The 23,441-nt window shown below is 42.9% G+C and overlaps 2 protein-coding genes across 14 annotated transcripts in view; one reads left to right on the top strand and one right to left on the bottom strand.

Moving 5' to 3' along the window:
• PDSS1 (decaprenyl diphosphate synthase subunit 1) overlaps window positions 1-20,284 on the top strand; it is a 40,288-nt gene extending 20,004 nt beyond the window's left edge. For all 3 annotated transcript variants that reach the window (XM_061126120.1, XM_061126121.1, XM_061126122.1), the window contains 7 exons: window positions 1,547-1,688; window positions 3,954-4,065; window positions 4,193-4,302; window positions 10,848-10,928; window positions 11,023-11,136; window positions 16,452-16,532; window positions 19,835-20,284. In XM_061126120.1, the coding sequence (XP_060982103.1) occupies window positions 1,547-1,688; window positions 3,954-4,065; window positions 4,193-4,302; window positions 10,848-10,928; window positions 11,023-11,136; window positions 16,452-16,532; window positions 19,835-19,975 (781 nt within the window). In that variant the 3' untranslated portion in view covers window positions 19,976-20,284. The remainder of the gene's footprint in view (window positions 1-1,546; window positions 1,689-3,953; window positions 4,066-4,192; window positions 4,303-10,847; window positions 10,929-11,022; window positions 11,137-16,451; window positions 16,533-19,834) is intronic.
• A 277-nt stretch (window positions 20,285-20,561) lies between these two features.
• The window catches only part of ABI1 (abl interactor 1), a 79,919-nt gene continuing 77,039 nt past the window's right edge, over window positions 20,562-23,441 (bottom strand). For all 11 annotated transcript variants that reach the window (XM_061126108.1, XM_061126109.1, XM_061126112.1 and 8 more), the window contains one exon: window positions 20,562-22,221. In XM_061126108.1, the coding sequence (XP_060982091.1) occupies window positions 22,046-22,221 (176 nt within the window). In that variant the 3' untranslated portion in view covers window positions 20,562-22,045. The remainder of the gene's footprint in view (window positions 22,222-23,441) is intronic.

The raw sequence follows: 23,441 nt of genomic DNA, 5'->3' as shown, positions 1-23,441 counted from the left end.
GTCCAAGCTTCTTCCTGTAGGGTCTGTGAGTGTCTCACTGAGAGATTTGGAGCAAGCTCCTAAAAGCCCTCTGAAGCTCCATTTTCTCAGTCACTAAAGTGGTCTTACCAGATCATTTGTTCCCTCCCTACTGCGAAGGAGGCTGTGATCCAGAAGTATTTAGAGCAGGTATAATTGTGACATTAATAAATAATAAGTGATACTTTATAGTTTATTTCCAAGCTAAAAGCAGTTGGAAGCTTCTGAGGTTTAGTTCTAAAAATCTTAGGTAAGAGTTGCTGGCAAAGCACTATATTTTAAGATTATATTTAAAGCAAAGTGGGAAAATAGTCTTCAGGCTGATTTAGTAGTTAAATTCCAGCATCTGTACTGTAGCTGTACATCATTTTTCATGGCTTTCTGCTAGAACTGAGGCATTAGAAGGAGCACTGGCTCTTGTAGACGTTCAGGTTAGATTTTTAAAGAAAACATCACATTTCATGATCCCCTTCACTTTTCTCCTGAGAGAACATGATATTTGAAAAGTAAGCTAGAAGAATAAGTGAAACATTTGGTTAGCATGTATTTGGTCCAGGCTTCTGTTTTTAGGTTCAGAAAATTCAGTTGGTTATTTTCCCAGTTTGATTTTCTCAAAATTCATTTTTTTTAAATTTCCCTAGAAGATTGATGGTGATAATAATCATGATTAAAAAGAAATTGAAGCCCCCTTTTAGCTGTAGAACTCATATCCGTGTATCTTCTTGGAGTGCTTTTCCTATATTTTGTGTTAAATATGGGAAATGAAAGTTTAAATTTCTAATGCACAAGTTAGACATGAATTGGAACTCATACTCCAGTATGAATGAATTACCAATTCATATTGATAACCAGTGTCAGTGGCCAAGTGGAATTATGAATTCCAGCTATCTTGGTTATGGAGGTCTTCTTACTAAACATGTGGTGGTGGTGGTTTAGTCACTAAGTTGTGTCCGACTCTTGGACCCGCATGGACTGTAGCCTGCCCGGCTCCTCTGTCCATGGGATTCTCCAGGCAAGAATACTGGGGTAGGTTGCCACTTCCTTCTCCATACTAAACGTGTAGGACGGTATTAAAAGGCTTGAACAGTGATTGGTGGTTCTTCAACACACGATTTTCTAGATTGCTTTTCACCTATCTTCCCCATCAAACTCCTGAAATTTAGTTGTAATCTAACTGTAAATTTGATCAACTGACCACGACCACTGTTACAGGACATGAAAAGACGATTATTTTCAGTCCAGTGCCCTGACCTATAAGCTGTTTATCCTTCTTTTGTTGTTCATTATACAAATTCTACTTCTTAATGTGGTGTCCCGAAAGCATAATCTTGATTCACAGTATCTCCTGTGTTTTTAAATGTTCTCCAAATGATAGAATTGGCTGTGTAGGGAAGCCAAGTTTTTATACAATTTCTCTTAGAGAAATAAAATTCTTTATCCTAGATCCAATGTCCATTTTTCACAAGATGATTGCTGAGAAGGTTATAGGCGGCGTCTCTGTTAAAAAGCATTGCTTTCTGTTAACTAGAAATGTGCAAGCAAGCCAGCGTGCCATTGCCTTAATTGCAGAAATGATCCATACTGCCAGTCTGGTCCATGACGATGTCATTGATGATGCAAGTTCCCGGAGAGGAAAACACACCGTTAACAAGATCTGGGGTGAAAAGAAGGTACGTGCGACTTTTTGGGTTTTTTCATCTTTCATATTAAATGCCACACTCTTTGGATTGTGTTTAGTTTTCAGATTTGTCTCAAATGTTGAAAATATGTTTCATCAAATGTGGTCTTCTAGCTTTCAAAAATAGTTCCTTGTATATAGTTTTCATCTATATACAGATGTTTGATCGTAGATAACACCATAGAAAGATAAACTTACTATTTCTGTTTAATCACAGTTTTACATATAATTTGGTTAAGGAAAGCATATTTGTAGTTATCCAAAAAGTGTCTCTTATGAGGAATCACACCTTTTACTTTAGGGCTCAGATTACTCAGATTCACCTGAATTACTCAACCACCACATGTGAGAGTGTCAGGGCAAGTAAATAAAACAAAAAAGTATAAATACACAAAGGTGCACGCACGCACACACACACTTATTCCCTCTCCATTCCTTCCCGTCCCTCACATGTCTGTAGTACCTGGTTCCCACCTGTTTGCTAACTGTAATTCAGAGAAGAAATAATACCTTAATTACCATGTTTACATGCTGGTTTTGCTTTAGTATACATAATTCTGTTGTATAATCTAGTCCTGCAGTTTCAATTGTAAGCCTCTTATCACCAATTTTAGAGGAAAAGGTTTTGTGTCCTCTGACATGGCTTGCAGTTTGCTCTGTCCATTTTCAGGGCCTGCTCTAAAGCCGTTAATACTTGAACACTTTGGGCAGTGGAGGCTGAAGTGAACAAGTCGACATTTGCTCCTGACTGGCCCCCTCTCGTGAGTGCCTCTGCTGTTGGGGGCCTCACTGCCTCTTTCAGCTGCGAGGCTGGCCCGCCCTGCCCGGGGCCACCTGCGAGTCTCCTCCCCTTGTCTGCCCCCCAGACAAGCCTGCTGTGTGACCAGGAAAGATCCCTTCACACAGTACCTCCGCACGAGCCCTGCTTTCCTTTCACCCCTCATCCCGGCCATCCCCAGTCTGGCAGCTTCACTTCCCTTTGGGCCTCGGGGATCCCCGGGGCTGAGAGAGGAGAGAGGCAGAAGCTCGGAGGTCCTGAGCGTCAGCGTCTCGGGCAGTAGGGCAGAGGTGGCTGTGTGTGCCTCTAAGTCACGATGTATACAGTGACTTCATCAGTGTGTGTTTACAGTTATGTCAGGATACCTCGTACAGTACATGTTGTATAAAATGATGTTTAGTTGGTAAACAAACTGAACATCACTAATTTTTAAATGCTGGAGAACTAATAGACAATAAAAGCTTGGGACTTCTCTGGTGGTCCAGCAGTCAAGACTCCAAGCCTCCACTACAGGGGGCATGGGTTCAATCCCTAGTTGAGGGACTTAGGTCCCACATGCTGTGTGGAATAAAGACTTAAAATGTCATTATGTTGCATATTCTAGGGATTAAAATTTCCATGAACTCTTATCATTGATAACTACACTTTAACACTTATGCATATCTTTAAGTATGCAAATTAGTATACTTGATTATAGCATATAATTCAATCATATGATTTCTAATTAGTTGCAAATACAGTGCAAATGTTTAACTCATCATCTAAAGAAAATTGAAAAAATATTGATGCATGTTCAGTGAAAAAAATATTTTGTTCTGGAATGAGAGGCAGTGTAATAGTGTACCAAGAGCTTGGAACTTAGAGCCAAGCTTCCATGGCTTAGTTTTCATTGAGCAAAGTGTGCGTGAGGCCATGGTGTGTGCCAAGTACTAGCTGGGTGATTCACAGTCTGTGCCCTTAGGGGTTTGGCAAATAGGAAAAAAGTGGGAAGACAGCAGTACCCAAGGGGCGCTGTGCTCACAGGTCAGACTCAGGGGTCTCAGCAGACCTCCTGCAGGTACCGCCTGAGCTAACCCTGCAGGGGAGTCGCCAGGTGGAGCGGAGGGGCTTTTTGAGGAGAAGAAACAGTAAGTGCAGAGGCGCAGCCACATGATTTGAGGGGAGAACGAATGACCCAGAACTAAATGAAGGCAGTGGGATGCATTTCGCTGCAGCCAAGGATGAAACCAGGGGGTCAGGCACTTCCCATCTCCAGGCGTTCATTTCTTCAGCTCTCAACTGAAGAGACTGGGTAATGTCTGAGAGCCCAGAGATTCCGAACAGGGTCCCAAATGTGTAAAATAATCCCACCGAGGAAGAGGAGAAGCAGAGACCCAGGATGAACCCTCCCTCCTCCCATCCCGACTTCTCTCCTGAGAAACTTCACTGTTGGCTCCAGTGCTCAGACACTTTTCTCTAAAGGTTTTTCTTCTTTTCTAGGCTGTCCTTGCTGGTGACTTAATTCTTTCTGCAGCATCAATAGCTCTGGCACGAATTGGAAATACAACTGTTATATCTATTTTAACCCAAGTGATTGAAGATTTGGTGCGTGGTAGGTTAATTCTGACTTTTCTTCTTTATTCATTCTTAGTATTTTACCAGCAACAAACCCCCCCACCCCCGGCCCCTGCCAAAAAAAATTTCCAAAACCCTCACCTGACCCCTTTTCTTCTTTGTAGGTGAATTTCTTCAGCTCGGGTCAAAAGAAAATGAAAATGAAAGATTTGCACACTACCTTGAAAAGACTTTCAAGAAGACTGCAAGTCTGATCGCCAACAGTTGTAAAGCAGTATGTACGTTCTGTTTCTTTTCAAGTTAAAAAAAAAAAAAGGCCTCCTAACTCTTTCTTGGGAGCTAATTCTCTCTTCAACTGTAATTATGTTAAGAGTGTATCGTGGCAGAAAAAGTTGCACTGGAGAATCTTAAAATAGTGACCAAAATCCCAAGAGTAATTGAGAAGAGAATTGCATCCCCAGACAGCAGAGAGAACTTCTGCTATGATTTTCATTTTTGCTGTTAAGGCATCAACTTTCCTCCTAGGAGTCAAATCAAAACAAGCTTTCTAATATATTCCCCAATCTAATTTCCAAATGGGTGCAACATTTTGAACAACTAATCATAAATGGTCTTCCTCATGGTTACCACACAGTTTTGTACGATTTACATGTAAAACGTGTAAAAGTACTATGCTGTGTTCTTAAATATTGACCTGGGCAGAAATATCCAACTAATAGATTGTACCAGTGTTCTATGTCCTCTTCTATGAGTAGTAAATCCCTCCCAGTTATATGGAATATAAAAAAGCCCTTCTACTTCCAAGTATAAGCTGAGCATGAGCCATAACTTTTCTTGTGGCCTTCCCTCCACTCTTCACATAGTTTCCTTTTTAAAAATCAATATTGTCTTTAATCATTCAGTGCTAGCCCATGAATGAGAGACAGTTCCCTGCCTAGAATTATTCATCTGACCGTCTTTCAGCGTAGCAGATACACAGGATGAAAACTGGGCCAAGTAAGAGTCCCTGTGATTAAAACAACAAGAAAGGGAGACTCCTAAGGGGCAAGTGTCAGTTGCTGCCACGATACACTCTTAACATAATTACAGTTGAAGAGAGCTTTTTCTCAGGCCTCTCAGGTGAAAAAGCCCCTTGCCAGTAATGTCTCTGTTTGGAAAAGTGTCAAGAAATGGGTCGTAATTGAGCCAAAAAAGAATGAGGACAACATTTCTTCCTAAAAAGACCCAATTGAAACCCAAAGGAATGTGAATTATGCAGAACATGATGGCCACAATCTCAGCCATTTTTGTCTTTTTATTGAAAGAGCATTTTTTTTCTTAATTTCCCAGAAATTGTGAGTGTGGTTTTCTAAAAAAAGAGAGATAAAAATAGAATAGGCCGGAGAATGCTAAATTTAAAAAAAAAAAAAAAAAGATTTAAAATGGTGGCCTTCAATCTTAATTAATCTTAAGAACATTGATGTTTCATTGCTTATCATACCCTTGATGGCCAACGTCTCCATGAAGCTGGAGACCCAGCTAGTGTGTTAGGTGACAGTGAAATCTTCACAGGCCTGAGGCTGCAGAGAGGAACACAGCCGTTAGTGGGGCAGTTGGATATGAAACACTGCGGGCCATTGTCCACAGAGTGGACATTCCACAGGGCACAAAGCTGGCTGCCCCGGAGCCTGACCGGGAGCTCGTGCACTCAGCGAGCCATGTCATCGGGGAGAGGCTGCATTCGCTGTCCTCTGCTTAGGAAGCCAAAGACAGGGTCGCACGTGTATTCGTTCATAAAGAGGACCTCGTCCCTCACAGGTAGGCAAGTACAAGTGGACCTGCATGTTAACAGGGCTCAACCCTCATTAAAAATGAAATGTCTCAGGCTGTCCACTAGGAGGCAGGCTGACATCAGCCCTGAACTGCCCACTTTTCTTGTGATTTATTCCTGAGCTCCAGAGCTGTCAGAATAATAAAGCAGAATGCTAGTGTGAGCTCCCTGAATAAAAGTTTCTATATATATGTGGCTATGGGGAGAGATGTTCCAGAGGTGTTATATATTCAAAACTGCTATTTTTATGTGATTTTGGTATTTAAAACGCAGACACGTGGCCTCTGAACACATGCAAAGCAAATTAGAGACACCAAAAAGAAGGGGTGAGAATTTAAACATCAGAATCATTAGAGAAGAACTGATGGAATTCAGGATGTCATGGGAATTTGAAGGAAACCTCTCAGCTTACAATTCATTGTCCTGAGGACTGTTTAATGAAAAATGGTATTAAATCTAAGAGAGGGCTGTTCAGGATTCTTTTGGGACACTGATTGATGTTAAAATAGAAGTAATATTAAAAGGTGATTGGCTGTTTGTTTCTGTACATAGTCACGAAAATACATTGTGTAGTTTACCAGTGAACACTGCCTTGTTCCCCGGAAAACCTCACGAGAATGAGACCAGAGGGATCTGGTGGCCCATCTGGTGTTTTTCAGTCAGACAGTAGCTGAGCGGAGATCTGAACCCAGAACTGGGTATGATAACCCTGCAGATTCATGTATTCATTCATTTTCTCGTGTTTTTCCCCCTGAATTTCTGTTCTCTCGAGCGCTGCATGTGGCCTGGAATCAGTGGACTGTCTTCCTGGTGCCTTATTGTCAAAGCTACGGAGGGCCGCCCAGAACCTTGGTTTGTGGGTCATAGCTGTAGAATGCCTATTTTTTTTATCATGGTATTCTTATCTAATCTACACATAGTCCTTATTCAAATTTTAATAGTTCTCATAATATTGTTAGAACAAATAGGGACGTTGTTTTCTGGCCCAGGATCTAGTCTAGGATCTCATGTTGCATTTAGTTGTCAAGAATCTTTTTTTTTTTTTTAATTTGAAATATAGTTGTATTTTTAGGCATATAGCAAAGTGATTCAGTGATATATCGATAGATAGATAGATACAAGATTATTTCCACTATAGGTTATTATAAAGTATTGAATATAATTCTCTGTGCTATATAGTAAACCCTTGTTGTTTATCTGTTTTACTTATAGTAGTTTCTGTCTGTTAATCCCATATTCCTAATTTATCCCTGCACCCTATGGTAAACATAAGTTTTTTTGCTGTGACTCTCTGGTTTGTATTCAATAATTCTTATTATTTTTGAGATTTCACATATAAGTGATATCATATTTGTCTTTCTCTGACTTACTTCACTTAGTATAGTATTCTCAAGTTCCATCCATATTGCTGCAAGTAGCAGTATTTTACTCCTTTTTATTACTGAGTAATATTCCATTGTGTGTGTTTGTGTGTACACACACATACACGTCTTCTTAAACCAGTTGTCTGTTGCTGGGCACTTGGGCTGCTTCCGTGTCTGGGCTTTGTACGACTGCCGCCATGCACACGGGGGTGTGTGTGTGTGTGTGTGGCGCAGACGTGGCGCTGGGCTGCGGTGCTTGGGCTGTGGCCTGGGACCTGGGCTGCCTCTGTGGCCGGCCTGTCCCAGGACCTGTTGGCCCAGATCCAGCTCCGAGTGGGGGTGTGGGGCGGGCAAACCAGGGCTGTCGGCTGGGAATGAACGGCTGTGTGCTCCTCCCCGGGGCTGTCTGCCCGAGCCCCACGGTCAACATGGTTGCCTGTTTTCCTACAGCCACGCTAACCAAATGTAGCCTTAGACGCGAGTGTTTGACAGCCTGATAGATGAGACATGGTGTTACAATGGAGTTCAAATTTACATTTCTCTTTTCTCAGTGAAGTAGAACTCCTTTTAAGATGCTGAAGGTCTGTTTTCAGTTCTTTAATTTTTGTGAATTGTATATTCATGTCTTTTGCCCATTTTACTGATGGGTGGTTGGTCTTTTTCCCTTTTCAGTTTTAAAGAGTTCTTATATATGAAGAATATTAACCCTTTATCTGTGATTTTATGTTGAAAAAGTTTTCTCCCACTGTTTTCCATTGGTTTCTGACGATCACCTGTTTTGGTATTTTTTTAATATAATGGTGGAGCTCCAATAATCTCCATTATTTTTATTTTTAAAAATTTTTTTCCAATAATCTCCATTATTTTTAATAAATAAGACCACAGTATGTATATTAACTCTCATAGTGATGTAAACACACCCTTTAAAGACAGAGATGCTCGATAGATGTCAAGGGCTGTGCCCTTGTCCATGTGATCTTTCTGATGGTTTTGAGGAAAGGCATAGATGAGTCTCCTGAGAGGTGTGGGTCTTACCCCCATCCTCGACTTGTGCGCCCCATGGCCTGGCTGCGAACCTGCTGCAAACAGAACGGTTAGCTAAGCTCTGCTTTCTTCTACCTTCTCCCCTCCACCCTCCTCCAGGAATCAGATGGGGGGCGTCTCTCTGAGGCTGAGGACAAGAAGTGTGCATGTCAGTGTACCTCCTTTCTTTCTGTTCTGCGTTGTGTCGCTTCTGACTTTCCTGGTTCAGACAGTCCTCGAGGGGTAGGGGGAGCAGGACTATGCCGTGGGGAGGGGTGCTCTTCACGTTGTAGTGGGGAAATCTGAGCAGGAATGTCCCTTTACTGCCTGGCTTTGGGGGGGACGGCGAGGTGGACTCGGGGCTTTCTGCTTCCTGAGCGCCGTGACTGGCCTCTCTGAGCCTCGACTTTGAGTCCCATTAAAGGCAGCGGATCCATGTGATAGGGACCTGTCTCTGAGGCAGACCGCCTGGGTTCGGTCCTGATTTCGCCATCTCCTCGTCCTGCGACGCCTGGTCCCCGCTGTGTCTCAGCGCCGACCTCCTCAGTGAGTGGCAATGTGAGAAACCTCAGGATAGCGCCCAGCACAGAGTGCTCAGTGGTTGTTAGCTTTTACCCTCGTCAAGCACAGAAGAGATATTTATAGGCTGTCGTGAGATCTAAGGTAATGCACAGTGCTTATTGTATGTACTCCATACATTTTAACCCATTGAGTTTAGAAATAGAATGGCGTTTTTAAAGATCTTCGACTTTTCAGGAAGGAAGTCTGTATTTCTGTGCTGCTTTGTGCATAGGAAATAGCATCACCCTCTACAGAACTGCTTTACGAGTTATTTCTGTCTAGAAAGGGGATGTCTTTGTTTTCTGGGCTCAGCATGTCCCAGGCTGCCCGAGTCTGGCTACTCACTCATTCTCTCAGCCAGGTTGATGCATCTCTTGACTTCTTTCAGAATCTCTGCACCGTCTCCCCCGGGGGCCTCCCGGATCCCTCCCTGCGGCCCGCCGTGGGCCAGTGCCTGCTGGTGGTAAGGTCTTTGCTGTTAAGAGCAGTTGAGTTTATTATTCACTCAAGTAAGCGGCTGCCTGGCCTTTTACCACGTGTGCGTTTTTATCGAGAGCATGTAACCAAACGTGACCCGGGCACGGGCTTCACTGTCCCTGAAAACCTGCTCAGGGCTGAGCAGGTTCTGTGTTCTGGCTGCAGCAGGCCAGGACACCCCCCGGGCTCCTGTTGGCACAGCAGTGGAGGCGGGCTGGTCACAGTCTCGGCACACACTCGGGGTCACAGCTAGATGCCCGCACGGTGCGGAGGGCATGGGTAGCATCACGTGTCCTCCTTCCAGCCTCTGCTGTAGGTGCTTGTGAGCCTTGGGTTCACAGAGGAGGAAACTGACGCGCAGACAGAGGATCACGAAGGTCACGTGGGAACTGAGGGGCAGAAGCCAGCCCCCGGGGTCGCTGTGGCGCCCACCTGCCTGTGCCCAGCAGGGTCCCCCGCGTCCCCCGAGGCCGACAAAGGTGAGGGCTGAGGTCAGACAGGAGCCCCAGAAGAGCTCTGTCGCTCTCGGGGCCAGTTCAGGCCCTCTCTCCCTTAGAGGATTGTTCTCCCCCAGCCCAGCCCACCCCCGTCTCTGAAGTGTGGCCGGGCCTGCTTTGCATGCTTAGCAGAGCAGCGGGAAAAGTGCGGAGTGGCCAGTGCCAGCTGGGTTTTTCAAGTTTTACAGAAGACTTAGAAGTCCTGTTCCCTCACCGAACAGAGGAAAAAGCTTTTAGACAGTACATGACTTCTTGTGAGAGAAACATGGAAACAGTAGGATCAGGGACTGTCCTTAGGTAACGGAAGAACCATACCTGTGTCTGAAGCATGAGGCTTGAGGCTGTTACAGACACCAAGAAAAAACAGCTTTTCAGAATCAAGTGAAATCACCGAAAATGATTATAAGGACTACAAATGGGGAAATGAACGATGGCCACATCCTTTGTACGATTAAATCAGATCAGATCTCTACCCCTAAAATAAGGGTAAGTCAATAGAAAAATAAAAATAATGCCAACAGTTGGGCCAGGTTTGCCTGGCGCTGGAAGACAGCATTTCAGATACTGTAGTCTGTTTGGTTTGCACGTCAGAAAGGCTGACTAGCAGAACTGGTCTTTTTTTTTTCTTTTGGAAGTTGCTCAGTCATGTCTGACTCTTTGCGACCCCATGGACTATCCATGGAATTCTCCAGGCCAGAATACTGGAGCGGGTAGCCTTTCCCTCCTCCAGGGGATCTTCCCAACCCAGGGATTGAACCCAGGTCTCCCGCATTGCAGAACTGATCTAGTCCTATCTCCTTTTTCCCTAAGTGGTGGGAAAGATGGCCTGTCTAGTGAAAGGAAATGGGAAAGGCGAGTTTTCTTGAAATTTAAGAAAGCAGTCTGAGACTGAAGTCCTTTATTCCACAGGTCAGACACACAGGTGCTCTGTCTGTGACTGGTCTGAGAGCAGTCTCCTGGCAGCACACCCAGCCTCACGGCCCTTTTCTAAGGAGGAGGAGGTGTGAATCCCCTCCCTGTGGGGACCAGTGTCCCCGCCACCCTGCCTCTGCCCTCCAGCAGCTTACCTCGGGATCCTCTGTTTCAGGTCTCTGTCCTGGGATGCCCTGACCCAGCAGTGCATGAGATTGCCTATCAGTACGGGAAGAACGTGGGCATCGCTTTTCAGGTTGGTCTGCTGCTCTGGAAGGGTGCGGTCCAGCGGGCAGGGTGGGGGGGACACTGGTGCGGCGGGGCTGTGACAGCCCTTTCTTCCTCTCCAGCTGATAGACGACGTCCTGGACTTCACCTCGTGTTCTGACCAGATGGGCAAACCGACCTCGGCCGACCTGAAGCTCGGGTTAGCCACTGGCCCCGTCTTATTTGCTTGTCAGCAGGTAGGTTTTATGCCCTTCCCTGGGACACACTTCCGGGAGGCCCTGTGGGACCAGTACCTGCCAGGCACAGCTGATGGGAAGGTTAGATGAGATGGGAGCGTTTCTAACAGACCAGAGTTCTAGATGTGATCCCAAGTCCAGGACTGAAGCATCCAAGCCAGTCATTTTTGCCTCTGAAGTCTGTTTCCTTGTTTGTAACATGAAGATCATAAGCTTCCTTCCAGGGCCGCTGTAAGGATTACCTGAGATGATATTCATGGAGATACTGTGTGCATTAAGTGCCGTGTGCATTTAAGGAAGCACTGCAATCATTTCTGTGTGTCTTGGACACTGACAGGGTGGGTAGTGTCCACATCTCCATTGTAGGGAGACTTTGTGCATCAGAGCTCCTTAAATAGGCACAGGAAGGCTCCCGGCAGGAGTAACTCTCCAGTTCCAGAAATTTAACAGGACCGTTGGCTGCTCTCAGCGAGCCTCTGCCATTGCCTCAAAAATGTCAAGAACAGAGGGATGCACTGGGCCCACATAGTTTCTTCTTTGTCCAGATTGAGGGGCTGTTAATTAAGGAAGGAAGTAAAGCTATCATCATCTTCCCCTTAATATGGATGAAAAACTGCAGAAGCTTCAGAGAGGCCTCGGTGACTCGCAGGGCGGACCCTTCCAGATCCTGCTCTGGCTCCCGGCCACGCTGCTTCTGGTTTGCCAAATGCTGTTTAAAAGAAGTAGGACATTAGCTGGTATTTGGACTTCTTTCTAATAGATTTTCATCTTCGTATTTAATTCATTATTTAGCAAAGCTAAATTTTCATCACCAGGCTGTGAAATTTAGAATTAGCTCTTTGGTCCAAAATGCTGTAACTTATAGTCTGCTGAAGATTTTGCCTCTATTTCCCCAGAATTTACAAAGATAAATCATGTTTTCCATAGACCTCAGTGATTTCGTTCTTTTCTTATGGTCAAATTTTTAAAAATTGGATCCATTTTGATATTCCAAAAACCAGTGACCTTGCTTTCACTCAGTTTCTGGTGCAAGAAAACAGAAGTTATCTTTTAGCCGTAAACGGGGGCGGGGTGGGGGGGTGGATACTCAGAGAAGGCGGATGCCTGAGGGCAGCAGGGGATGGAGGAGCAAGGCTGGGGACAGAGGTGATGGGGACAGGCTCTGGGTGGCCTCTCGGGATGTTGAGACAGAGGTGAGCAGTGTGAGGTCTGCTAGGGGTGGCTCCTTTCTTCTGACTTGCCTCCAGCCACAACTCAAAGTGACACGTTCTGACAAAAATCTGTTAGATCACCTTGTGTGCATTCAAGCGTGAGTGAGGGATTTTTTTTTTTTTTTTTTTAAACCATGAGCTCACAAAAAAGCAGAGGATTCATGAGCCATGTCCCTGTAAGGCCTCTGAGATTAGAAAGAGGAGGCATTTGCTGCAGACACGAGTCTCCTTCCCTGGCCCTGGTGAGGAAATGTGGGTGAGAAGCCCCAAGCTGGGCCTGGCGCTCTGAGCTGCTGCCCCCGGCCCCCGGGTTATCAGGATGCCTGGGGAACGTGCCTCTCCCTTAAGAGGCCTGCAGTCTGCTGAAAGCCTTGGGGGGCTGTGCTGTCAGAAGTCTCCCCAGGTCTACGTAACTGTCCTGAGCCCCTGGGACTCAGGTAACAGCAGGGTCCTGCTTCAGCCTTAGGATGGAGAATGTTTGCCTCTTCTGATTGTATTTGACCATGAATGTATTTCAGAAGAAACACGTTTACTTTCCTCTACTCAAAGGAGTATTGCTGATTCTGCCTGCAGATATGGAGGGGGTGAAGTTGGGGGGCAGTGGACCACTCCCACAGATTGACTTGTCAGTTATCTACAAGAGAATAAGGTGATGGTTTTAAAAAAAAAAAAAGGAAAAGGGACAAACAAAAGCATGCAGTGTGCGAAACCACAGTTCTGTATCACTGGGACAGCCCAGCTTCACAAGGCGCACGCTCCCTCACTGGACAGGCTTCTCCCACATGCCCGGAAAAGGAGTTAAAAGGCACAGCCTTTGGAGTGACGCCGAGCAGGTTGACGCTCCAGACAGGACTTGTTTCCCAAGCAGACTGATTGTTCTGTCTTGTGGTGCATGGGCCTACAATTAGTCAAGTGTTTCAGTTCTTTTCAAATAAAACATCACGTCTAGACTCTCCTAGTTCACACTGTCAAAAATTAAGATTTCTAGTCAGAAATATGTCAAGATTTGTGGGGCTAAAATTGATTTGGGTTAAAATAAGTTCCATAAAATAACATGAGACTGTGCAGAATCTCCACTGAAGGAAAATGCATTGCTTTTAGAGCTTGTAAAGGATTACCTCTGATCTCACAGCTCTTCCCTGGGTAGGTAGTATGTCCCTTCTACAGATAAGAAAGTGATGCTCAAACTTGGCCAGAATGAAACCTCGGGTAAATGGTATAGCGGGCAGTTAAATGCTTTGCATCCTCTTAGACCAGTGTCGTGTCCCCACATGCTCAGAATCACTGCTGCTGCCTGTGGGGATCAGCGCTGGTGTCCAAAGGGCCCGTCTGAGCCCCCAGAGACCACCCAGAGCAGGGGACTGGCTTCTCCCATGCTGGAAAGGCTTTGAAGACACTCAGGAGTCTGTGTCGGCCTTTGTTGTTGGCCCATTTAGTGGAGTAATTCCAGGATGCCTGTCATCTTTTTCCATAGGTAGGTGTGTTTTGTTTGCAGGTTAATTAGTCTTTGAATTTTTCCACTTAAGAACATTGAGTTTCATTGCACCAAGACAAGCAACCTTGAGAGACCACTTTTCCTTTCATTTAGCATGCTGACTTGTCTTAAAATTGGAGTTTGTTGATAGAAACCCCTTCTGTTTGGAACTATTTTTGAAATCTCTCTGAAGGGGTTTTTCAGTCAACTGGGGATTTAAGGAAATCTTCCACATTTCTGGGGAAGTCCCAGAGATGACAGCATGCTCCCATGTGTATGTGTACATATACTATACTGTCTATAGAAAACACAAACCTTAACATTCAAATAAATCTTTAAAGAGGTTGGATTTCAAGATCTTCAGAAATCAAATGGAGGTTGTTTTCTTTTTTGGTGAGATTATATTTGTTCCCAAGTACCCTTGAAAAGCTCTCTCCTTCCTTCTTCTGCATCTCTTCCTTCTGTGATCAGTCAGCAGACCTAAATGTCAGCCTGTAGTCATGCTTCCAACTGCCAACACCACCACCACCAGCCCCGCACCAGCTGCACGGGCTTCTGCTATTGTGAGTGTCGCCGCCTTAGAGTCACCCCCGAGTTTTCCTTGGTAACAAGCTCACCACAGTTTACCGACCACCCCTTGTCATTAGTTTATGGACAGACTTCACAGTCAGACTCTGATTTCGGCCACAGGTGACTTCCCTCTTAAAATCAGAGCCTAGGCAACAAGAACTTTGCTACTTCTCAGTACGTCTGCAGGCAGGCCAGCCCTCCTCCAGCCTGGTGCATTTCTCATTTCTTCTCACAAGTTTCTGGAACAGGAACGCCTAGGGGAAGAGTTTGATATTTGCATACTAAAACTGCACATACTTCATGCTTCAAAGGAAAGATGTAGTCAACACTCAATTGAAAAAAAAATTTCCCCCAAATTTTGCTTTCTCAGTGCTTTTTATAGTAAAAGGCATCAAGAGAAACCACCCAATCAGCACATTTTACTCCAGTTGTTGGTACTGCAGGAAAATGCTCATCTCCCCTAAAAAAGGTAGTTTTACCAGTTGCTGGACCAGTATGACATTAGCTTTGAGGATACACAGCCTTGTAGAAATCCAGTTGTGAAATATGGTGTTAAGTAACTAAGACCCATCCATGCCTACTTGGTTTGACTCTTACCACTAAAATTGACTGATGGGAGCTTTCCTATGAAACTTAAATTTTTTGTTCTTAAAAGACCAGTACCTGAATCTAATCACTGGTTTTCATTTAAGAACTAACTAGTTGCTGCTCTTTACATTTCATAAGCAGGTTATCAGCAGCCTCTCCTTTATCTGGACATGTACTTTGTTCTGAAAGGAACAATCTTCATTTGTCATTTGCTGCCATCTAGTTGAGATTTTTCTGTGTGACCTATTTTCCCTTCCAGGATTACTAACACCATGGTGGTTCCAGGACAAAACTGACTTCATCCCCCAGGCGCCCTGCCAGGGGAGCACTGGCCGCTGCCCTGAGCACTGCCTGGCCGAACACACACCTTGTAACCTCATTTCACAGACTAAGCTGTTAGAACAGATTTCTGAATGTAGCTCGGCTCCTTCCTAACATAGACGAGGAGGCGGAGGAGCTTGGCTGTGGCAACAACAGGCCTCGAACTCGAGTCTCGAGGAGGAAATGATTTGGTGTCTTGGCTTCCAGGTTCTGTTCATGGTGGCAGTTCCCCTACCTGGTTGCTAAGTACTACAGGACAGATTTTCTCTTCATTGCACCTTGGACCTGTTTTCTGTTTTCCTCTTAACTGCCGTCGGCTTAAACTGCTGTTGAGAATTCACTCCAGTAAAAAAGAAAAAAATTTCACTCCAGTAACCTGATGGCTGCTTCTGTCTCAGTCTCCTCTAACTCCATGGTTCTCAACCTTGGTTGCATATTAGAAATGCCCGAAGAGTTTTTAAAATATGACGCTGGGGCCAAACCCCAAGCCAGCTGAGTCAGAACCTTAGGGAGCAGATCCAGGCAGCTGCACGGGAAGCCTCCCCAGCTGACTGCAGGGCCGGCGGGCGTCTAGCAGTGCTGCCCCGGTCCCGTCCACGAGCTGAGCTTTTCCCAGCATTCCCTCTGCTCAGAGACCTTGGCGTCTCTCTCAAGTAAGATGCAGCTTAGGACTAAAAGCAGAAGGCTCACCCTCATCTTAGGCCGGTGATTTGATTTTCGTAGTGTGTAGCCAGAAAGCAGCAGGACCGGCATCCCCTGGGAATGCACCAGGGCACCCTCAGGCCCCACGGCTGCTGAGTCAGAAACCTCAGGGGAGAGGCCCAGTGGGCCCCCAGTGACCTGGGCAGCCGAGAGCTTGAGACCCTGAGGGAAGCCAGCAGGTGTCGGGGTGCACACCAGCTCCTCCCCTCACTCAGCATTGGATGCAGGACGAAACACGCGGCAGAGCAAGCACTGGTCGGGGTGCGTCTCAGGTGCCTGGAAGGAGGTGTCCTCTTCACTCTGCTGCTGATTGCTACAGCTCGCTGCTCCCCCACCCCCATCATTTAAACCTTTGATCGCCTTTGTTTTTTTTTAATCTGTTCTTACAAACTGATGCTTTAACATTTGATTTCTCCCAAGAGCTCTAAATAGGTTTTCTTTCTGGTTAGTTCCCAGAAATGAATGCTATGATAATGAGACGGTTCAGTTCACCAGGCGACGTGGACAGAGCGCGACAGTACGTATTACAGGTGAGACGATTTCAAAAGGAAGAGCGGCAACAGTAGGCCTGGCGCTGTAGAAGAGTTCTTTGGTAACCACATTGATGAAAGGAATTTTAGACACAAGGCCAAGTTTGGTCAGGGAGTATTCTATGTTTTCCTCCAAGAGTTTTATTGTGTCTGGCCTATGTTCAGGTCTTTAATCCATTCTGAGTTTATTCTTGTGTGTGGTGTTAGGGAGTGTCCCTCCTGATTTCGTTTTACATGATTATGTCCAGTTTTCCCAGCAGCTTTCTGAGGAGACTGAAAACCACTGTATAGTCGTATCTCTTTTGTCAGATGAGGTGACCATAGGTGCGTGGGCTTTCCACCCTTTACCACTGACCTGCATTTGCTTTTGTGCCAGTATCGTTCTGTCTTGATTACTATAGCTTTGGAGTAGGTACAGTCTGAAGTCAGGGAGCCTGATTCCTCCAGCTTCATTTTCCTTAAGATAGTTTTGGTTATTCAGGGTTTTTTGTGTTTCCATACAAATTGCAAAATTTTTCGTTCCAATTTTATGAAAAACGCCATTGTTGGTAATTTGATAAGGATTGCACTCAATCTGTAGCTTGCCTTGGGTAATAGTTCTTTTGACAATATTCTTTCGAGAACATGGTATGTCTCTCCCTCTGTTCATGTTGCCTTTCGTGAGTATCTTCGTTTTCTGCATACAGTTCTTTTGCCTTCTTATGTAGGTTTATTCCTAGGCATTCTATCCCTTTTGTTCCAGTGGTAAATGGGACTGTTTCCTTAATTTCTCTTTCTGATCTTTCATTGTTAGTGTATAGGAATGCAAGAGATTTCTGTGTATTTTGTATCGTACAACTTTACTACACTTCATTGATTAGCTCTAGCAATTTTCTGGTGGCATATTTAGGATTTTCTATGTATAGTATCATCAAAAAAGCAAGAGAGTTCCAGAAAAACACCTACTTCTGCTTTATTGACTATGCCAAAGCCTTTGACTGTGTGGATCACAACAAATGGTGGAACATTCTTAGAGATTGGAATACCAGACCACCTGATCTGCCTCCTGAGAAATCTGTATGCAGGTCAAGAAGCAACAGGTAGAACCGGACATGGAACAACAGACTGGTTCCAAATCGGGAAAGGAGTACGTCAAGGCTGTATATTGTCACCCTGCTTATTTAACTTATATGCAGAGTACATCATGAGAAACGCTGGGCTGGAGGAAGCACAAGCTGGAATCAAGATTGCTGGGAGAAATATCAATAACCTCAGATATGCAGATGACACCACCCTTATGGCACAAAGTGAAGAAGAACTAACGAGCCTCTTGATGAAATAGAGTGAAAAAGTTGGCTTCAAACTCAACATTCAGAAAACTAAGATCATGGCATCTGGTCCCATCACTTCATGGCAAACAGATGGGGAAACAATGGAAAGAGTGACACACTTTATTTTTTGGGCTCCAAAATCACTGCAGATGGTGGCTATAGCCATGAAATTAAAAGACGCTTGCCCCTTGGAAGAAAAGTTATGACCAACCTAGACAACATATTAAAAAGCAGAGACATTACTTTACCAACAAAGGTCTGTCTAGGCAAAGCTATGGGTTTTCCAGTAGTCATGTATGAATGTGGGAGTTGGACTGTAAAGAAAGCTGAGCACTGATGAATTGATGCTTTTGAACTGTGGTGTTGGAGAAGCCTCTTGAGAGTCCCTTGAACAGCAAGGAGATCCAAGCAGTCCATCCTAAAGGAAATCAGTCCTGAATATTCACTGGAAGGACTGATGCTGAAGCTGAAACTCCAATACTTTGGCCACCTGATGTGAAGAACTGACTCATTTGAAAAGATCCTGATGCTGGGCAAGTTTGAAGGCAGGAGAAGGGGAGGACAGAGGATGAGATGGTTAGATGGGATCACCAACTCAATGGACATGAGTTTGAGTAAGCTCCGCGAGTTGGTGATGGACAGGGAAGCCTGCTGCAGTCCTTGGGGCTACACAGAGTTGGACAAGACTGAGTGAATGAACTGAACTGACTGATGTATAGTATATTATCTATGGGCAATGACAGTTTTACTTCTTTTCTAATTTGAATTCCTATTTTTTTCTGATTGCCATGGTGAGGCAATCACTGTTGAGTAACAGCACTGAGAGTGGACATCCTTGACTTGTTCCTGATCTTGGCAGAAATGCTTTGTTTTTCACCAAGGAGAATGTTGTTTGCTGGTGGTTTATCATAGGTGGCCTTTGTGTTGAGGTAGGTTCCTTCCCTCCATGCTCACTTCCTGCAGTTTTTGTCAGTTTTGTGAAAAGCTTTTCCTGCATCTGTTAGAGATGATCATATGGTTTTCACTCTTCAGTTTGTTAATGTGGTGTCCCACTGATTGAACTGCATATACTGAAGAATCCTTGCATCCCTTGGATAAATCTCACTTGGTCATGGTGTATAAGCCTGTTAATGTGTTGTCAAATTCAGTTTGGTAGTATCTTGTTGAGAATTTTTGTGTCTAAAATGTGTCATATTTTGAGTCACTTGGTAAATTCAGAGTCCTTTCAGTCATGATACTACAGATATCTTGTTCTGAATGACAGCGGGAACCATGCAGAAGAAAATAAAATCAACTATATGTCTTGATTCTGCCATAAACATTTTGACATAATGGAAATAGTAAATATAATTATTTTATTAGTATTTAGCTTTTTGAAAGAACCAACATAAAAACGCAGTTACACAATGGAATGCAAATCTCTATAGTGTAAAGATAGAGGAAAGAGAAGGAGCAGTGGTTTCTTCATCTCAGACGAGATGAAGTCAGAAGTTGATGCTGCATGATGACAACAGTGATCAATAGAGGAACTGAACACAGAGTCAGTGGTCAAGCTGGGAGACAGTATGGCTGGGCTTAAACCCCTGTCTTAACAGAAAGGCAAGAGATAATTAAAACTGGTGCCTTTGGAAGAAGGAACTGTTGATTTTCATCATAAGCTCTTCTGTATTATGAATGTATTATGTTAAGTTGTACTTAGAATTTTACTATATAAATTTTAATGTATGTGTAACTTAAAAACTAATACTTAAATGAAAAATAGGGGGAAAATAGATGGCTACTTGGTATTAATGAGTTTACTGCTTGGCATGGTAACAGAATAAAAATGTGCTTCAGTCTGAGAAAGGAGGAGACAGAAAACATTAGAAACAACATCCAGCTGTTAATCAGATCTCAAGAGTATGTTTTAACTCATTGTAGCAGGAATTTAAAGAGCTGATCCCAGTGGCTGACATGCATCTGTTCTGTTGTATTTTGTTACACGTCTGGCAGAGTGACGGTGTGCAGCAGACAACCTACCTCGCCCAGCAGTACTGCCACGAAGCGGTGAGAGAGATCAGTAAACTGCGACCATCCCCAGAAAGAGAGGCCCTCATACAGCTTTCAGAGATTGTGCTCACAAGAGACAAATGACACCTCTTCCTGGTATTTCTGGCAGCTATTTTACCAGATTGTGCCTCAAGAATTCTGTGGAATATACTTTGCTTCATGTGCAGATAACCAAACAAATCATTTAAAAAGATCATTTCCTTATTAATGGGACTTTTTTTTATTGGCGAAGTTTTTCAGAAAACTTTTTAAATGTATTTAAATCATCTGAATCTGTCATTCTTCCTGCAAACGCTAACCGAGGTATCTTGATGGTTATATGTGGTATTGTTTACAGTTATAGTAGCCACATGTAAAGCCATTTCACAAATAAATAATCAATGTTAAAATTCATATGGTTTATCTTGTTTCACCATAGGCGTAAAGATCATAAAACTGAAGTCTACATTTCAGTCCACATTAGTTAGATTTTAACAGTATCCAAAATTTCATATAGGAGAATGGTTTATTATAAAAGACTGTACATAAAATTTAGACAACAGGTTATATACAAAATTAAGAGAACAGTCCACTTGAAAAAAGGAAATGAAGAAGGTAGCTGATCACCAGTGATACTGAAATCATGTTTAAGATTAACAAAGGCAAAATGCGGATGCAACAGTCACATTGATTTGGTAGCAATAATGGCCTTTAATTTTCAGAAATAAACATCTTGCACTAGTTTTACCATTTACTATACTGTTTTAAGTCTGAAACGCCCAGTAGTACATAACTAACTTGAAATTCAAACAAATCATTGAAACACAGAAACCCACAATTGAGTGCTCTACTTTAATGTCCTAGGCAACAGAGAATTATACACGATGAGAAAACACCCCTCGAGCCCTCCCTTAAGGGGAGACGCACAAAGTGCACATGTTGCATTTCAATTATGTCACAGACAGTACAACTCTGTTGGTCAGGTACATCCCTGTTCAGTGATTAATACATGGCGCACCTTTTCCCCCCATTTACTTTATATTTAAAGTCTTTTTATGTTGCAGGTGCCAGGTAACGGGTTAAACAGTGCCTATTCAAAAATCCACTGCATTTACTTCTACCAAAAAAAAAAAAATGTAAAAGATAATTAGCATTTCCTATCATTGAATCAGTATATGACAGTCCACTGGAAAACCAGAGGACATGGAGCAGTCCTTAAGAATCTCACCTACAGCATGTGCACTTTGGCACATTATCTTAGCTTTGAAAAAGTTACTTTAGAAAAGGAATTCAGTAGACTGACTTGTAAATAACCATCTCTGATTTTAAATTCTGCAAAAATCAGCCACTGCTATATTGGGATAGGTTGAGATAAGGCTAAATTTTTTTCCAAGTTAATATATTGAGAAAATAGAACCATAATTCTGCAATAAATTGGTATCTTTTATTTATCATTATTTTTAAAGCAAACCAGTGAAGGAAAGGACAAAAACCTTTGGTTCACTTATGTATTTATGAATGGAAAAAATTTATAATGCAAATTCACTGATTAAAAAACTTAGGTACAAATTACAACATTACAGGTAACCCTTTGTTTTTGTTTCACGTGGAGAACTTAGAGACTCAGTTCATTTCAAGAGACCTAAGTACGAGTACTCCAAGTATTACACAAATTGGAAGCATCTTGGATTTTTTAAAAGTATATTTCAATACATAAATTTGTATGCATGCTTTAAACAAACAGTATATTTCAAGAATGAGCGCGTCTACACAAAAAGTATGACCAGCACCAGCGTTTAAGTTTCTGATTTTCAGCATTAGTCTGACAGAGCGTTAGTGACCGTGCTGCACTGACACGTGATGGCACGATCTGAGTCACCATCTGTCAGGCAGATCCCACACCCCCAGAGCGTTTAGGCTGGCCATCAGGTTAACAATGCGTAAGGAAGGACGTGAGCACAGTCCGTGACAGGCAGCCTCGTGTAGAATGCTGTTCAGCGATCCGCAAACTGCCTCAGAGATTTATGCTTACAGGTAGACATTCAATTATACCAATAAAACAGCATGTTCTGAAAATATGGGCACATTTTAAAACATTTTAAGACAATTCTGTTAACCATAATAGTCCCACAGTATGACTGAGTGATAATAAGAACCTACTTTAAAAGCAAAAATTTAATCAGTATAGTGCATGATTGACTCCACATAGTTTCCTGGGAACAGACCAGTCACTCGATTGCAGACTCCTTCATACCAGCCATCGTCGTTTTTCTTTATTACATAGATGATTGCACCCTCCATAAATGACAGCTCATCATCCTTGTCTTTTGTATAATCGTATATTGCCACAACTGTGGAGAAGAATTGGAAGATCATGTGAGTGCATGATAGCCAACGTTTAATTGACTTTTTAAATGTAATGCCAACGAATAGTATAGCAAACCCAACCTCTTTATGAATACTCTTACTTCTTAAATCTCTACATCCAGGTAGGTCAAGTAGCCAGCTGTGTGCCTAAATCACTAGCTTGATCGTCAGGCCAAAAACCAACAAATAACTCGAGAAGTCAAGAGTGTCTACCAACCTATTTAGGAAAGGTCTCTGGATTTTAGGTTTTATTACATGTTTCAATTCATTTGGTCAAATATCTACTAAGTGCCAACCATATGCAAAGCACCATTTATCAAAGTAACTATTGAGTAAACCTGCAGAGCCAATCAGTAAACCAGGTAACAACCCGAGCTATCTAATTTAAAAATATACATATATTGTGAAGTAAATTTCATCCTACTCATCCCAGAAAAATACTCATGTGTTCATATAATTTATAGGGCTATACCTAGATTTAAATATATATATATATATATATATGTATATATATATATATTTATATACCTTAGAAGTCAGCAAAAATTTTTCTTTATTTTTAAAGGAGAAATAGGTAAGTAAAGAATAGGTAAGTAAAGACTCACATAAGACTTAAGAAAACATTTTTGCTATTTATTGTGTTATCTGTGATTATGCTGAGTACAAAATACCCATTTCCTTTGCAAACGGTGTTGTGGAAAGGAAAGGCATCAAAAAATCACTAGCTTTACAAACCACTGGTTTATTATTTTAAGTATTCCTTCCTTCTGGCTTTATAACATGATCATTCTGGAATATGCAATTTTCCAGTATATGTGAAAGAGTATGTCATACAAAATTTTTTTCATTACCTCATGTAATCTTTTTCTTAAAAGAGGATTTTTAAGACATTTAAGATATTCTGGAACTCATTTTTTTCCTTAAGAAAGGTGGCTATGCTCCATAATTATTCTGAATCAATAAATTACAATAAGGAAGAGACCTGAAGTACTGATCCACAGCATCATTTGATAAAGTAAAACAGGCAATCTTTTTTCCCTATACAAAACAGTATATGAAGTAAACTCAACAAGTACATTTTCCTCCATTTTAATCCTGCAGTGAAATCACAGTATGGTCATCACAGGCTCACTTAAACATACCCAGTTTCAAAACACCAAAACATACATAATAAATAACATTAATTATCCTGGTAATTTTGGCT

Source organism: Dama dama, chromosome 23 (assembly GCF_033118175.1).
Source record: "Dama dama isolate Ldn47 chromosome 23, ASM3311817v1, whole genome shotgun sequence".
Taxonomy (NCBI): domain Eukaryota; kingdom Metazoa; phylum Chordata; class Mammalia; order Artiodactyla; family Cervidae; genus Dama; species Dama dama.
Note: the sequence above shows the minus strand (reverse complement) of the source record. Positions and strands in the feature narration are given on the sequence as shown.